The sequence below is a fragment of the Pristiophorus japonicus genome, chromosome 4 (genome assembly GCF_044704955.1).
Source record: "Pristiophorus japonicus isolate sPriJap1 chromosome 4, sPriJap1.hap1, whole genome shotgun sequence".
In the NCBI taxonomy this organism is placed as follows: domain Eukaryota; kingdom Metazoa; phylum Chordata; class Chondrichthyes; family Pristiophoridae; genus Pristiophorus; species Pristiophorus japonicus.
The window spans coordinates 315,223,081-315,240,997 of record NC_091980.1 but is presented as its reverse complement, the minus strand read 5'-3'; the positions used below and the strand labels follow the sequence as shown (position 1 = coordinate 315,240,997).

The following is a 17,917-nucleotide window of genomic DNA, read 5'->3' as shown; positions in this document are numbered from 1 at the left end:
CAGCCCTCTCGGGTGGACATTAAAGATCCCATGGCAATATTTGTGGAAGAGCAGGGGAGTTTTCCCCGGTGTCCTAGCCTGAACCAAAGCCACAAAACAGATGATCTGGTCATTGTCACATTGCTGTGTGTGGGAGCTTGCTGTGCGCAAATTGGCTGCCGCGTTTCCAACATTACAACAGTGACTACACGTCACAAAGTACTTCATTAGGTGTAAAGCATTTTTGAGACACCGTGAGGTGAAAGGCGCTATATAAATGCAAGGGCAAGGCGTTCTATTTTTCTTGACTTTCTGTACTGAGACTAGCTAATTCTGCACTTTGTTTGAACCTGACTGGGCCCTCCTGGTCTGTACAATTTAGTCCCTTGGTACCAGTTAACCCCTCGAGGGGGAGCTTCCGCCAGAGCCTGTTGACCTCCTTTGATGACATTGCTCGTGCTTCCTGTTGCAGCAGAGGGCCTTCACCGAGGTTTTCCGTGACGATTCTGCCTCGCCTGCCAACTACCGAACATCTGTGCAACTCACCACGCCCATGTTCAAATTGGCCATCCGCTTCCCGATCCCAGACCTTCGGTCTGACCAGGAACGAGGACCCTGGTTCAAGAAGTCGCTCCAGAAGGAGGTTCTGCAATTGGAATTCAGCGAGGCAGAATTTAAGACCGAGTTCTGCGGGAGTTTGTCCCACGAACAACTCAAACTGGAACTCACTTTTAAGGAGCTTCTTGGTGAGCTGAGCAGCTTTTATTGTTACGTATTATTTTAAATCAATGCCTACATTTATATTGCACATTATCATATCTCATGGGGTATGATACAGTTGTGGTCAATGTTCCCTTTACTTTTTTTAGGGTGCGCGGTCCCTTTAAGGGGCTCATTCAAAATATCCCGTATGTGCGGTTTTCCTATTAAAACCGGTGAGCCGGCTGCATGGGAGCTGCAAGAGTGCTGCGCAGCCGTGCAGCTTAAAGGGAACATTGGCGGTAATGTTAGTAATAATCCAGGGGATGGGAGATTGACAGTTTGAATACCTGTTGGGATAGGATGAACAGGCTGGGTTTCTTTTCGCTTGAAAAAAGAAGGCTGAGGGGTGACCTAATAGAGGTCTTTAAAATGATGAAAGGTTTTGATAGAATGGATACAGAGAGAGAATGTTTCCACTTGTGGGGAAGAGCAAAACTAGAGGCCATCAATATAAGGTAGTCACCAAGAATCCAGTGGGGAATCCAAAAGAAACTCCTTTACCCAGAGAGTGGTGAGACTGTGGAGCTCGCTGCCACAGGGAGCGGTTGAAATGAATAGTATCGATGCACTAAAGGGGAGGCTAGGCCAGCATATGAAGGAGAAGGGAGCAGAGGGTTATGCTGATAGATTTAGATGAGGCTCGAGTGGAGCATAAACACCGGCATGGAGTAGTTGAGCCGAATAGCATGTTCCTGTGCTGTATATCCTATGTAAAATTCCGTCTTCATGATTTTTTGGAGTATGCAACTTATTTTGCACGATTTACCCTCTGCCCATTGGTTTTCTGTGGTGATGGAAGGGTCCCTTTCCGCCCCTGCCCCCGCCAATCACCAGTGTTCGCCCTTCCTCTACTGAGGAGAGGGAAGCCCATGTTCCCCCACCCCCACCATGTGATCGCTAACCGATGGCTCCTGCTGGGAAGTGCCATGCCATAAGGACAGGATTGGGTGTGGCTCTGATGCCTCCACCGCCGAATGGCCCACCATCACTCACCGTCCAGGCAAGCTACAGAGGGCCTGTTGGAATCTCTGGCACCGTACCCCGGCAGGAGTCAGCACCCTCGGGAGGGGAGGGGAAGATTGGCGAGGGGATCGGACTGCTGGTTGTGATGACACAGCGGCGCTGTGGACAGGGTGGGTTGCTCTGAACGCTGCACACTTTGCTTAATGGCCTTCTCTTTACCTCAGGTAAATTCCAGGAAGACCTGGAGACGCCGCCATTCACCTTTTTTAAAGTGGCACACGGTGCTGATGGAGACATGTCCACTTCCGACAGCGGGAAGTTTGATTGGCCAAGGTAGGCAACACTACGTTTCCCTGCATCACCGCAGTGACTACACTTCGAAAGTACTTCACTGGCTGTGAAATTCTTTGGGACGCCCTGAGTACATGAAAGGTGCAAATTCATTCTTTCTTTATCGTGGGAATGGTGATTAAACACCTCTACCGACCCATAGTGCAACTTAGCAAGTGGAAACAACATCTTCAAGCTATGTACAGCAGCTCGAATGTCATTATTTCAGTCCCGTTTCTAATCCATACATCCATGTGACTTCATATACTAAGATCTGTTCAGCTTCCTGAAAAGGCTTTGAGCTTTAAACAAATTGTGTAGAATTTATTTTGAACACACCTTTTTAAGATTTAACAAAGTATTTTAGTTACTGTTTTTTAAAAAAATGACTGTGATTTCATATAATTATAATCCTTATACTATAGGGTTTTAATCTTTGAATCCTGGCCAAGATTGAAAGCAGGATTTGAATTCACAACCTATGGGGTGGGATAGCCTCGGAGTACATGGCACAGATTCTTTCCCCGCTCTTTGTCCCAATTTGTTCCCCTTTCTTCCCTTCCATTATTAACTGAGGTAAGCAGCTTGTGCCAAGGCTTGCACAGCTGGACACTACTTGGGATGGAAAAATAAGCAGCAGAGAGCGTGTTTCTGTGCTGGGCTGGCAGTAGGTTGTGGGAGGAGAGAGGGCAGAGGGAGGTGCATGAACTGCGTTGCTCAGACCTCAGAGAATTGGTTGTTCAGACCTGTGCACAGCACTACAGAGTTCAGGGTCTGGGAATCCTGCTCATCAATTTTACACAGAATGACACAATGTACAGCACAGAAACAGGCCGTTCAGCCCAACCGGTCTGTGCCGGTGTTTATGTTGCATACGAGCCTCCTACCACCCTACTTCATCTAACTTCATCTGCATATCCAGCTAAATTTATTAAAATTTATTTTTGATTTTTATTTCCCGCGGTGACAAGGCCGAATGCTTCAATAACAACAAGAAGTTACAGTTATATAGCATCTTTAGTGTAGTAAAAATGTCCCAACGAGCTTCACGGAGCGTTATCAGACAAAATTTGACAACGAACCACATAAGAACATAAGAATTAGGAACAGGAGTAGGCCATCTAGCCCCTCGAGCCTGCTCCGCCATTCAACAAGATCATGGCTGATCTGGCCGTGGACTCAGCTCCACTTACCCGCCCTCTCCCCGTAACCCTTAATTCCCTTAAGGAGACATTCGGACAAATGACCAAAAGCTTGGTCAAAGATGTAGGCTTTAAGGAGCGTCTTAAAGGAGGAGAGAGAGGTAGATAGCGGAGATGATTAGGGAGGGAATTCCAGAGCTTAGGACCCAGGCAGCTGAACTCGCGGCACCCTGTGACAGCTAAGATCGGGACCTTATAGCGGGGGTGGGGTGGCACAGCTTGCTCCAGAGTGTTGGGGAACCTCGCCATCTCCATTTTCTTCCCAGTCATTGAAGATTTGCCACTCTGATCCCAACTGATTCTCTGCTGCTCCTATGGCACTGCGTATCTTCGCGTGTTACTGTCGGCATGTGGTTTCCACGATGCTCAGTTGATATTGTGAGGATGTATGTTGTGTCTGTATTGATGCTGTGTGGGTTTGTCACTAGGGTTGTGTTGAAGGTGAATCCAACAGCCGTGCATTCCATCTTGGAGCGGATAACGACGGAGGACGAGGAGCCCGGGAGTCACTTACTGGAGGATGCAGAGGGCGGAGGTCATTCCCTGAAGGACGTCTGTGATTTGGGAAAGCAGGAACCTTCGCCTTTCTCCTCGCGAAGAGTCATGTATGAAAACGAGGAGGTGGGACCATTACTCCTTATGCACATTTCGGGGCATTGTTAAGACGTAAATCTTTGTATCAAACCGTAAGAAAAACCCTGCGGTCCTTCACCATCACTGATCTGTTTATTATGGCACAAGATAGATCCAATGGGAGTCACTATAGACTTGTTTCTTTGTTCATTAAGGTGAAGAATATCATGTTGACGAATGGACCATTTTACATTTCAGTCACCCAAATCAGTATTGAGCACTTCCAGAGCAGGTTAGATACCGAGTAAAGCTCTCTCTACACTGTCCCATCAAACACTCCCAGGGCAGGTACAGGGGGTTAGATACAGAGTAAAGCTCCCTCTACACTGTCCCATCAAACACTCCCAGGGCAGGTACAGCATGGGTTAGATACAGAGTAAAGCTCGCTCTACTCTGTCCCATCAAACACTCCTAGGGCAGGTACAGCATGGGTTAGATACAGAGTAAAGCTCCCTCTACACTGTCCCATCAAACACTCTCAGGGCAGGTACAGCACGGGTTAGATACAGAGTAAAGTTCCCTCTACACTGACCCATCAAACACTCCCAGAGCAGGTACAGCACGGGTTAGATACAGAGTAAAGCTCCCTCTACACACTGTCCCATCAAACACTCCCAGGGCAGGTACAGGGGGTTAGATACAGAGTAAAGCTCCCTCTACACTGTCCCATCAAACACTCCCACGGCAGGTACAGGGGGTTAGATACAGAGTAAAGCTCCCTCTACACTGTCCCATCAAACATTCCCAGGGCAGGTACAGCACGGGTTAGATACAGAGTAAAGCTCCCTCTACACTGTCCCATCAAACACTCCCAGGGCAGGTACAGGGGGTTAGATACAGAGTAAAGCTCGCTCTACTCTGTCCCATCAAACACTCTCAGGGCAGGTACAGGGGGTTAGATACAGAGTAAAGCTCCCTCTACACTGTCCCATCAAACACTCCCAGGGCAGGTACAGAGGGTTAGATACAGAGTAAAGCTCCCTCTACACTGTCCCATCAAACACTCCCACGGCAGGTACAGCACGGGTTTGTCACAGAGAAAAGCCCTTAAATGTGTCTCAGAAGAAATGCCCTGTGCTTCACCAGTTTATTACTCTTCCATTTTACACACTAGCTACCCTGTGACCTTTCGAATTGAGCTTTGCAATTTGGTGCTGAAATAGCATCGTCACTGGAGGGTTACAGGACAGCTAAGGTTGCACATGGAGATTACAGCAGCCCCTAGAATGTTTAATTATTGTGTGATACTTTAATTGTGATCCGCGTGGAAATGCTGACTTTAACACCATGTGTTACCTTAAAAACAAGTCGACTTGTAACATGAAGAAACTCGTGAAACTCTCACCGACTGGGTGTTGCACCTTGCCAACATCACGCTTGAGGCTGGGGCATTCTGCAGCTGAAAAGTTGGTGAAGATCCACTGGGCCATGATGCTGTTTGTCTCACTGGATCTCTGTGCTCTCTGCAGATGGTGATGCCAGGGGATCCGCTCGAAATGGGTCAATTCCAGGATAAAACCATGAGCACTTCGCACTACGTCCTGGAACTGACGTTACCAAATGTCAGCCTCACACTGCCAAACAAGGCGTTCTATGAGAAGGTGTATAACAGGTAAGTCTAAAGTCTCCCCCTCTCTAAATGCAGCAGTTATGCGTTTTGTTTTTATATTTGCTTCTGAGCTTTGCGTCTCCCGTGTCGGGGAACAGCATCTTTGTTGATTTACATTTATTCGTTCTGGAGATGTGGGCACCGCTGGCAAGGCCAGCATTGATTGCCCATCCCTGGTACGACTGACCACAGTGCTCAACCAGTTAAGAGTCAATCGGGTTGGTGTCACCTGCAACCGAGATTGCATAAGGTTTCCTTCCCCAAAGGGCTATTAGTGAACCAGGCGGGTTTTTAACGGAATCCATGGTCACTTTTACTAAGACCGGATTTTAATTTCCAGATTTTAAAAACTGAATTCAAATTGTCAAACTACCAATCTCGCATCCAACTGCATTATTAATCCGGGCCTCTGGTCCAGTAACATAAATGCTGCACTACCATATCCTCACACTCTTGCTAATGATGGGTCTTAAAAACCAACACTTTGTAATATGTACGCTGGGAATACGCAGCAGGTCAGACAGCATGTGTGGAGAGAGAAACAGAGTTAACCTTTCAGGTCGGTGACCTTTCATCAGAACTTTAGTTTTTGTTCTTTTTCAGTTTTATTATAAACTAGATTTCATTATTTATCTTATGCCATGACTTCATGATCAGTTGTTGCTGTCTGCATGAACTATATGCTTTGTTAGATGTCCCAAGATGCCCCCGGGGAGGCTGCTCCCTCGGAAGCTCCTCTGCTGAACAACTATATCTCTGGCCATCCGTTGCCATCCCACACCCTTTCTCCCCCAATCCCCCCCCCCCCCACTGCTTAAATTTCCCCTGTCCCTAATAGTGGGTGCATTTCTTTACCCCTAAAGCACAAACCCATGCTGCAGGGGTAGCTATCTGAATCCACTGCCCATCCCCCAACCATGCCTGCTTTTCATCTTCATCGGTGATCGGCGAGACTTCGCTCCCCCGCTGGCTGTGGACGGCCCAACTACACCTCGCAGGCACCGCCAGCGTCTAGGGAGCTCCCGACCAACTCACAGGTTTGGATCCCACCGAGTACTCACCGACCCGACCCCATCGGCGCCTCGACTTCCCTTCGGCCACCAGTCCCACTCAACTGCGGAGGCGAAGACAGCTGGAGGAATCGCGGCAGACACGTGGAGCGTGTAATGGTGGCGGACACGTGGTGCGTGTAATGGTGGCGGACACGTGGTGCGTGTAATGGTGGCGGACACGTGGTGCGTGTAATGATGGCGGACACCTGCGACCCACCGAGAAATAAAGAGCGGGATGGAGCTAAAAAAACGTGAACAGGCTCCAGTGTTTGCTCTCAGCCGGGGATTAATCATTGGGAGAGTGAAGCATTGCCTCACCCTCACCCCCCACACCTCGGATTTCCCAACATCTATGCCCATACAACAGAGCCTGGTCTCCAGTCGTCTTGGACCCCCTTGCCACTGGACCAAGAACTTGCTCAGCTAAGCCCTTGCGGTAGCCAATGTGCAATGGCCACCCCACGTTAAAGGAACTCATGTGCAGACATCTTCCACCCTTCAAAATGAAGTTCAGGACCTGGAACGTTTGAATCCTCATGTACATCCCCAACAGCGACAGACGGGAACGCTGCACTGGTATCGTTGCCCGGGAACTCGGATGCTTCGACGTTGACATTGCCGCCCTAAGTGAGACCCAACGGGCGGGGGACTCCATCCCGCAGCATGCTACCCGCCACCATCTCAGCAAAACCCCAGCCCTGCACAAGGTAGAAAAGGCCATCCGTCAGCTCAAGAATAACAAGGCACCAGGAGCAGATGGAATCCCCGTCGAGGCACTAAAGTATGGCGGTGAAACACTATTGGCACGAATGCATGACCTCATCTCTCTTACCTGGAAGGAGGAGAGCATGCCAGGAGATCTCAGAGATGCCATAATCAAAAAAGGGGACAAGTCCGAAAGCGGTAACTACAGAGGAATCTCCCTGCTGTTGGCCAGAGGGAAAGTCATCGCAAGAATCCTCCTCAGTTGTCTTCTCCCTGTGACTGAAGAGCTCCTCCCAAAGTCGCAAATGCGGATTCCGTCCACTACGGGGTACAACGGACATGATCTTCACCGCGTAACAACTACAAGAGAAATGCAGGGAACAGCACCAACCCTTGTACATGGCCTTCTTTGACCTCACAAAGGCCTTCGACACTGTCAACTGTGAGGGACTATGGAGCATCCTCCTCCGTTTCGGCTGCCCCCAAAAGTTTGTCACCATCCTCCGCCTGCTCCACGATGACATGCAAGCCGCGATCCTGACCAACAGATTCACCACTGACCCAATCCACATCTGGACCGGGGTCAAGCAGGGCTGTGTCATCGCACTAACGCTCTTCTCAATCCTCCTTGCTGCAATGCTTCATTTCACTCAACATGCTCCCCGCTGTAGTGGAACTAAACTAGAACCAAGGGGAACCTGTTCAACCTTCACTGCCTCTAGGCTACATCCAAGGTCGCCCCATCCTCTGTCATCGAACTACAGTATGCAGACGACGCTTGCGTCTGCACACACTCCGAGGCCGAACTCCAAGCCATTGTCAATGCCTTCACCGAGGCGTACGAAAGCATGGGCCTTACACTAAACATCCGTAAGACAAAGGTCCTCCACCAACCTGACCCCGCCACACAACACTGCCCATCCCCCCGGTCTTCAGAATCCACGGTGCGGCCTTGGATAACATGGACCACTTTCCATACCTCGGGAGCCTACTATCAACAAGGGCAGACATCGACGACGAGGTTCAGTGTACCAGTGCAGCCTTCGGTCGCCTGAGGAAGAGAGTGTTTGAAGAACAGGACCTCAAATCTGACACCAAGCTTATGGTCTACAGAGCAGTAGTGATACCCACCCTCCAAATGGCTCAGAGACATGGACAGCATACACCTCAAAGCTCTGGAGAAGTACCACCAGCGCTGCCTCCGCAAGATCCTACAAATCCACTGGGAGGATAGATGCACCAACATCAGTGTTCTCGATCAGGCCAACATCCCCAGCATCGAAGCACCGACCAGCTCCATTGAGTGGGCCACATTGTCCACATGCCCGACATGAGACTCCCAAAGCAAGCGCTCTGCTCGGAGCTCCGACACGGCAAATGAGCCCCAGGTGGGCAGAGGAAATGCTTCAAGAACACCCTCAAAGCCTCCTTGATAAAGTGCAACATCCCCACCGACACCTGGGTGTTCCTGGCCTAAGACCGCCAATGGACTTGTGGAGGAAGAGCATCCGGGAGGTCGCTGAGCACCTCGAGTCTCGTTGCCAAGAGCATGCGGAAATCAAGCGCAGAAAGCGGAAGGAACGTGCGGCAAACCAGTCTCCCCACCCACCCTTTCCTTCAACGATTGTCTGTCTCACCTGTGACAGATTGTAATTTCCGTATTGGACTGTACAGCCACCTGAGAACTCGTGTTAGAGTGGAAACAAGTCTTCCTCGATTTCGAGGGACTGCCTATGATGATGATGATGATGCTTTGTTGCCTTTTCTATTTTTCTTTCATTGCCTCCAAGTCAGATGGTTCTGGGTTCCAGCATAACTCCAGAGACTTGAGCCCACAATCTGGGTTGAGACTTCAGTGCAGTATAAGGGAGTGTTGCGCTGACAGAGGTGCCGTCCTTTGGATGAGATGTTAAACTGATATACCATCTGTGTTCAGGTGGATGGTAAAGATCCCCTGGCACTCTGCTGGAGAGCATGGAGTTCTCCTGGAGTCTGGGGTAATGTTTTACTCTCAAACCACACAACCAAAAATCATCTCGTATGCAAGATGGTACTATGCACAAATGAGCTACTGCATCTGCCTACACTTAAGAAATAATTCATTGGTTGTGAAGTGCTTTGAAATGTCCTGAGGATGTGATAAGGCGCTGTAATGATTCAAGTTCTGTCTTTCTCAATAAATAATTTGTATATGTGCTCTTTATTACCTTTATTACAGAATAAACAATGATTTGTTGCTATGGGAACCTGCTGCCCCGTCTCCTGTTGAGACAGTTGAGAACATTACCTATGGGGTTGGACTGTCTGTGGCCAGCCAGTTAATCAACGCATTCAGCAAAGAGAGTCTTACTCAACTCAAATCGACACTCCTCCAGGACGGTACAGTATTGCACTGCTCTCCTTTCTATTGTGAATGAGCCCATGTAACTCGCAGCATTAGTTGTAGGCCGTGGGAAGGGTAGGGGCAGAGTGTTCCTTCATATCTCCAAATCCCACACAATGAGTGTCATTGGAAAATGCCCCGTTACACTGTCACAACAAGAAGCTGGGATTGTTCCCCTCAGAGTAGAGTTGGTTAAGGGGTGATTTAAAAGAGACTTTGAAAATCATGAAGGTTTTGGTGGAGTAGGTAGGAGAAACTGTTTCCAGTGGCAGGAAGGTCAGTAACCAGAGGACACAGATTTAAGGTGATTGGTAAAAATTCCAGGGGGCAATTGAGGGGAATTTTTTAATGAAGCGAGTTGTTGTGATCTGGAATTGCCTGAAAGGGCAGTAGAAGCTGATTCAAGACACATTGTATATATACTTAAAAAGGCGAAATTTGCTGGGCTACGGGGACTGGGACTAATTGGATAGCTCTTTGAAAGAGCCGGCACAGGCACGATGGGCCGAACAGCCTCATTTTGTGCTTTAAGATTCTATGATTATAATAAGTATCCTAATGTAGTAGGCAGTGTGCTGAGAGGGCAAGAAGTGAGTGACCGTGGTCGGTCGAGTGTGAGAATCCTGGAACTACAATGGCGAGTGACTGTGAGAAACAGAAAGACCAGTTCATGGTTTTGGCTTCCGTCCAATGCATCAACCTTTTATTTTATTCATCCATGAAGTGTGGGCATCGCTGGCAAGGCCGGCATTTATTGCCCATCCCTAATTGCCCCTTGAGAAGGTGGTGGTGAGCCGCCGCCTTGAACCGCTGCAGCCCGTGTGGTGAAGGTGCTCCCACAGTGCTGTTAGGGAGGGAGTTCCAGGATTGTGACCCAGCGACGATGAAGGAACGGCCGATATATTTCCCAGTCAGGATGGTGTGTGACTGGGAGGGGACCGTGGAGGTGGTGGTGTTCCCATGCGCCTGCTGCCCTTGTCCCTCTAGGCGGTAGAGGTCGTGGGTTTCGGAGATGCTGTCTAAGAAGCCTTGGCGAGTTGCTGCAGTGCATCTTGTAGATGGTGCACACTGCAGCCGGTGGTGGAGGGAGTGAATGTTGAAGGTGGTGAATGGGGGGCCAATCAAGCGGCTGCTTTGACCTGGATAGTGTCGAGCTTCTTGAGTGTTGTTGGAGCTGCACTCATCCAGGCAAGTGGGGAGTATTCCATCACACTCCTGACTTGTGCCTTGTAGATGGTGGAAAGGCTTTGGGGAGTCAAGAGGTGAGACACTCGCCGCAGAATACCCAGCCTCTGACCCGCTCTTGTAGCCACAGTATTTATGTGGCTGGTCCAGTTAAGTTTCTGGTAATGTTGAATGGTGGGGGATTCAGCGATGGTAATGCCGTTGAATGTCATGGGGCGGTGGTTAGACTCGCTTGTTGGAGATAGTCATTGTCTGGGACTTGTGTGCTGTGAATGTTACTTGCCACTTATCAGCCTAAGCCTGATTGTCGTCCAGGTCTTGCTACATGCCGGACTAGACTGCTTCATTATCTGAAGAGTTGCGAATGGCACTGAACACTGTGCAGTCATCAGCGAACATCCCCACTTCTGACCACTTCTGCTGTTTCAAATGCTGCCTGAGTGTGTTTCATAGAATCACAGAACGGTTACAGCACGGAAGGCCATTCAGCCCATCGATCCCATGCTGGCTCTCTGCAAGAGCACCTCAGCCAGTCCCGCGCTCCCACCCTTTCCCCGTAGCCCTGCAATGTTTTCTTTCAGGTACTTATCCAACTCCCTTTTTGAAAGCCGTGATTGAGTCTGCCTCCACCACCCTCTCAGGCCGTGCATTCCAGATCCTAACCACTCGCTGCATAAAAATGTTTTTTCTTATGTCACCCTTGGTTCTTCTGCCAATCACCTTAAATCTGTGTCCTCTGTTCTCGACCCTTCCGCCAATGGGAACATTTTCTCTCTATCTACTCTGTCCAGACAGACCCCTCATGATTTTGAACACTTCTATCAAATCTCCTCTCGATTTTCTCTGTTCCAAGGAGAACAACCCCAGCTTCTCCAGTCTATCCACGTCACTGAAGTCCCTCATCCCTGGAACCCTTCTCGTAAATCTCTCTGCACCCTCTCTAAGGCCTTCACATCATTCCTAAAGTGTGGTGCCCAGAATTGGACACAATACTCCAGTTAAGGCCGAACCAGTGTTTTATACAGGTTCATAACCCTGGGTCTCTCTGCTCCTGCACCCCCTTTACGATTGTACCCTTTGGTTTATAATTCCTCTCCTCATTTTTTCTCCCAAAATGTATCACTTCCCACTTTTCTGCGTTAAATTTCAGTTGCCACGTGTCCGCCCATTCCACCAGCCTGTCTGTCTTCCTGAAGTCTATCACTCTCCTCACTGTTCACGAGACTCTCAAATTTTGTGTCATCTGCAAATTTTGAAATTGTGCTTTGTACACCCACATCCAAGTTATTAATATATATCAAGAAAAGCAGTACCGAGCCCTGGGGAACACCTTCCTCCAGTCCGAAAAACAACCGTTCACCACTGCTCTCTGTTTCCTGTCACTGAGCCAATTCCGTATCCATGCCCCTGTCCCTTTTATTCCATGGGCTTCAAATTTGCTGCAAGTCTTTTATGTGGCACTTTATCAAACACCTTTTGGAAATCCATGTACACCACATCAACCACATTGCCCTTATCAACCCTCTCTGTTACCTCATCAAAAAACTCAAATCAAGTTGGTTAAACATGATTTGCCTTTTAACAAATCCGTGCTGGCTTTCCTTACTTAATGCACACTGTTAATTTTGTCCCTGATTATTGTTTCTAAAAGCCTGCCCACTTCCCCTCTTATTTTCTTTTTCACTTCTCCTCTGAACTTTCGATATTTAGCGCGATTCTCGGATGTATTCTTGACCTGACATCGGTCATACGCGCTCTGTTTCTGCATCATCTTACTCTCTATGGGCTGGGATTTTGGTTCGCTTGTGCCGCTGTTAGCGCCCGGAGGGGCGGTAAAGGGTGTTTCTCGGCATTACCGCGGGCATCCAGCTTTTACCGCCTGGCCGGCAAATTCGGCTCATGGTTTGCGGCGGCACAAAACCTTACCGCCCCACCCTCTAGTTTCGTGACGTCAGTCATCGTTCACCGCTCCGCTAGCGCCCCAAATGCAAAATTCGGCCTCAACGCCTCATTAAATGTCCACCCCAGGAAACATACCCTCCAGGACATCCTTTCAATCTCCAGCGCTATAACATTCTCCTGACCCATACTGCCACACCACCTCCTATCTTTCATGAACACCCTATTTCCAGGAATATTTAATACTCAATCCTGCCCTTTTTTGAGCCAGGTCTCCGTCAGTGTCACAACATCATATTCCCATGGGGCTATTTGTGCCTGTAGCTCACCAACTTTATTTACTATGCTTCGTGTGTTCACATAAATACACTGTAAACCTATCTTAGACCATCCTGTCTTCTCGCTTTGTCTGACCCCACCTAATACCGCACTATTTCTTACTTTAGTGCTATCTGTAAAGTCCTGTCCCCTCAGTACAGATTCACACGAGGCATGTCGTGAAGTCAAGGTCACTCTGGACCTGCACCTTTATTTCACAGCTCTGGAATGCTGCACTTGCCTGAGACCTGTCCTTATATACCTGTCTCTTGCAAGTGCACCCCTGGTGGTAAGGTATGCTGGTGGTTACAGGTCATATCTTATTACAGTCATCTATAGCATGTTAGGTTACAGTATATATAATAGTGTAAGATACATGACATCACCCTCCCCCAAGGTCTTATTGTCTTTATAGGTTCAGTCTCTCAGGTGGTCTACGCTCTCGCGTGGAGCGTCTGAGTTGTGGTTCAGTTGTTTGCCTTGGTGTCTGTTTTTCTTTGGGTGTGGTTGCTGGTATCTCGCCTGGGCTGTCTGTTTCGATTGGTGTGATTGTTGTTGACTCGCTTGGGCTGTCTTTTGGGATTGCCCTTTCCTCAGGTTGTTTCCTCTGTCTGTCCACCAGGTGTGGTGCGAGTTCCACATTGTAGTCTGCCTCTGGTTCCGCAGTGTTGGTAAATCTGCTTTTGACTTGGTCTACATGCCTCCGGCAGGTTTTGCCATTGTCCATTTGTACTACCAGTAGCCTGTTTCCTTCCTTGCCTGTTACTGTCCCTGCAAGCCATTTGGGACCCCTGCCATAGTTTAGTACAAACACTTTGTCCCCTATCTCATTCCATCTCCCCCTCAAATTTCTGTCATGGCACTCAGTCAGCTTACGGCGCTTTGCCTCAACGATTTCGTGCATGTCTGGGAGGATTAATGAGAGCCTTGTTTTTAAAGTCCTTTTCATCAACAGTTGCGCGGGGGGGATCCCAGTCAATGAATGCGGACGAGATCTGCATGCCAGCAGCAGTCGCGACAGGCGACCCTGCAGCGTGGGACCTTGGATTTTAAGCATGCCTTGTTTAATGATTTGCACTGCTCTCTCCGCCTGGCCGTTGGCGGCCGGTTTGAACGGTGCCGTCTTGACGTGATTTATGCCGTGGTCAATTATAAAGTCTTGGAATTCTGCGCTGGTGAAGCACGGACCATTGTCACTGACCAATATGTCAGGGATTCCGTGCATTGCAAACATGGTTGCGAGGCTCTCCACAGTGGTGGAGGTTGTGCTCGAGTTTAAAATAGTGCATTCGATCCACTTTGAAAATGCATCTACAACTACGAGGAACATTTTGCCCATGAATGGGCCCGTATAGTCTACGTGCACCCGCGACCACGGTTTGGTAGGCCAGGGCCAGGGGCTCAGTGGAGCCTCCCTGGGGGCATTGCTGAGTTGGGCACAAATGGTGCACCTTCGGACGCAGAGCTCCAATCCGCGTCAATACCAGGCCACCAGACGTGGGATCTGGCTATGGCCTTCATGAGAACGATCCCTGGGTGCTCGCGGTGGAGCTCCTGGACAAATGCCACTCTGCCTCACAGAGACATGACTACTCAGCTGCCCCACATCAGGCAGTCTGCTTGTAGTGATAGTTCATGCATGCGCCTGTGAAAGGGTTTTAATTCCTCGGGGCAGGCATCGCGAGCCTCTGTCCAGTCACTGGTTAGGACACATCTTTTTACTGAGGATAACGTGGGGTCGCTGGCCGTCCAGGCGCTGATTTGGCGAGCCGTCATTGGCGAACCTGTGGACTCAAAGGCATTGATTGCCATGACTATCTCACAGTCCTGTTCGTCAGACCCTTCCGTGGTCGTCAGGGGTAGCCTGTTGAGCGCGTCGGCACAGTTGTCTCTGCCTGGTCTGTGCCTTATTGTGTAGTCGTAGGACGTCAGCATGAGTGCCCACACTTGAATTCGCGCCGAGGCATTGGCGTTTATTGCCTTGCTCTTGGATAGGAGGGACGCGAGGGGCTTGTGGTCGGTTTCTAACGCAAACTTGGCCCCGAAAAGGTATTGGTGCATCTTTTTGACACCGTACACGCACACGAGCGCTTTCTTCTCTACCATTCCGTACCCGCGCTCCGCCCGCGAAAGTGACCTGGAGGCATAAGCTATGGGTTGTAATTTGCCCGCACTATTGACATGTTGCAAAACGCACCTGACCCCATTCGCTGACGCATTGCATGTGAGAACTAGCTTTTTACCTGGGTCAAAGAAAGTCAAAACACTGTTGGAACACAGAAGGTTGCGTGCCTTATTGAAGGCGTGTTCCTGGGCGTCCCCCCAAAACCAATCGCACCCCTTCCTGAGTAGCACGTGGAGAGGCTCCAGCAGCGTGCTTAAGTTCTGCATAAAGTTCCCAAAGTAATTGAGTAGCCCGAGAAAGGCGCGCAGTTCTGAGACATTCCGGGGCCTGGGTGCCAGGCGAATTGCTTCTGTTTTGGACTCTGTTGGGCGGATTCCATCAGCGGCAATCCTTCTGCCCAAAAATCCAACCTCGGGTGCGAGAAACAGGCACTTGGATTTCTTGACTCGTAGGCCTACCCGATCCAACCGCTTTAGTACTTCCTCCAAATTACGGAGATGGGAGTCGGTGTCCCTGCCCGTGATAAGTATGTCGTCTTGAAATACAACCGTCCCCGGGATGGACTTGAGCAGACTCTCCATGTTGCGCTGGAATATGGCAGCTGCCGACCTGATGCCGAATGGGCATCGATTGTACATGAAAAGGCCTCGATGTGTGTTGATGGTGGTGAGTAGCTTGGATTCCTCGGTCAATTCTTCCGTCATATACGCAGATGTGAGGTCTAATTTTGAGAAAAGTTTACCTCCAGCCAATGTGGCAAATAAGTCCTCCGCTCTGGGCAGCGGGTACTGGTCCTGTAGGGAGACTCTGTTTATGGTAGATTTGTAGTCCCCACAGATTCGTACGGATCCATCAGGCTTCATGACTGGGACGATGGGACTTGCCCAGTCGCTAAATTCCACAGGTGATATAATGCCTTCCCGCAGAAGCCTGTCTAGTTCGTGTTCGATCTTTTCCCTCATCACATAGGGTATAGCTCTGGCCTTGTGATGGACCGGTCTAGCATCCTGTGTGTTGTAGATTTTGACTTTGGCCCCTTTGAAAGTGCCCACACCTGGCTGAAAGAGATGTTCAAATCGCTTTATAACTGTTGAGCAGGAGGTCCGTTCCTCTAATGACATGGCATGGACATCATCCCATTTCCAGTTTAGTTTTGCCAGCCAGCTTCGCTGGGGGGTCTCCGGATACAATCCACAGGGGAAGTCGGTTCACTGTCACTTTGTGTGACAGAGAGCATGGCGCTGCCGAGGACTGGTACGATTTTTTTGGTATAGGTCCTTAGTGTGGTGTCGACCCTTGTGAGTTTTGGTCTGTCTCTTTTATGCGGCCACAGTTGTTCAAATTGTTAAGCGCCCATGAGAGATTGACTCGCTCCCGTATCCAGCTCCATATTGACAGATATCCCGTTGAGTAGGACCCTCAATCATTATAGGAGGCGTCCTGTTGTAGGAGCAGCGACCATTGATCGTGTTGACCCGCTGTACACCGGTGTCCCGGGTACTGTCCCCACCATCTTCTGGTCCGCTTTCCGACCCATCCGATTCGTATACGAGCCGAGCTGCCCTTTTTTTGCACATGCGGGCCAAATGCCCTGTATATTCACAATTTCTGCAAACAGCCTGCTGAAATCGACATCCCCTTGACGAGTGCCCACCCCCACACCTCCAGCACAGACCTGTTCTATTGTTTAAAGTGTTCCCAAAGAATGAGCTGTGTCTGGCTGATCTCTCTTGAGCTTCTCTCAGTTTGTAGTTGATTGCTCGCATTGTGGGTTGATGAGGTGTGAACGGCCGTTCCTGTGGCCCTTGATGGCTTCTGCCTGCTGTCGAGAGCCTGTTCTCCTGGTTTTATCTGTGTCTGGGGGTAGCAGCTTGTTTAGTGCTGTGAACTTCTTGATCCAATATTTCGTTAGTTTTTGTACCTGCATTGTAAATCAACCTCGTTTCTTCTTCCCCTACCAAGAATGTCTGTGCAACCAGTGCTGCTGCCTCTAAGGTCAGGTTCTTGGTCTCTATGAGCTTTTGGAATATGCCTGCGTGGCCTATTCCTTCAATGAAAAAGTCTCTCAGCATTTCTCTCCTCAGTTCATCGGAGAACTCACAAAAACTAGCCAACCTCTGAAGTTCCGCACGAAGTCGGGTATGCTCTGGCCCACACAGCGTCTGTAGTTGTAGAACCCTGTGTCTGGCCATGTGTAGGCTGCTCGCTGGCTTCAGGTGGTCTCTTATCAGTGTGCTCAATTCTTCAAACGACTTGCTTGCTGGTTTCTTGGGTGCCAACAGATCCTTCATTAAAGAGTATGTTTTGGGCTCTTCTCTTGTCTGCCTTATCGTCGCCTAATCAGTCTTTGGTTACAAAGCTTTGCTGGAGCCTTTCTATAAAGTCCTCCCAATTGTCTCCCGCATTGTACTTTTCATCTGATCCGTTGTTCGCCATTCTGTGGATTCTGTAATCCCGTAACCCGTCGCCACTGTAAAGTCCTGTCCCCTCAGTACAGATTCACACGAGGCATGTAGTGAAGTCAAGGTCACTCTGGACCTGCACCTTTATTTCACAGCTCTGGAATGCTGCACTTGTCTGAGACCTGTCCTTATATACCTGTCTCTTGCAAGTGCACCCCTGGTGGTAAGGTATGCTGCTGGTTACAGGTCATATCTTATTACAGTCATGTATAGCATGTTAGGATACAGTTATATATAATAATGTAAGATACATGACACTATCCGTCTCTTCCAATCCTTGGGCTGTTTGTTGCTCCATTCTAATGTTACA

At 49.3% G+C, this 17,917-nt stretch overlaps 1 protein-coding gene across 7 annotated transcripts in view; it reads left to right on the top strand.

The window, feature by feature from the left end:
- Window positions 1–17,917, top strand: part of LOC139263517 (autophagy-related protein 2 homolog B-like) — a 135,902-nt gene that overhangs the window by 60,185 nt on the left and 57,800 nt on the right. For 6 of the 7 annotated variants that reach the window (XR_011593159.1, XM_070879726.1, XM_070879725.1 and 3 more), the window contains 5 exons: window positions 452–725; window positions 1,929–2,037; window positions 3,665–3,857; window positions 5,339–5,481; window positions 9,454–9,614. Coding sequence is in view for 6 of the 7 variants with exons in the window: in XM_070879726.1 (XP_070735827.1) it covers window positions 452–725; window positions 1,929–2,037; window positions 3,665–3,857; window positions 5,339–5,481; window positions 9,454–9,614 (880 nt within the window). In the remaining variant the exon portion in view is untranslated. The remainder of the gene's footprint in view (window positions 1–451; window positions 726–1,928; window positions 2,038–3,664; window positions 3,858–5,338; window positions 5,482–9,453; window positions 9,615–17,917) is intronic. The other variant, XM_070879723.1, reaches the window with a different exon arrangement.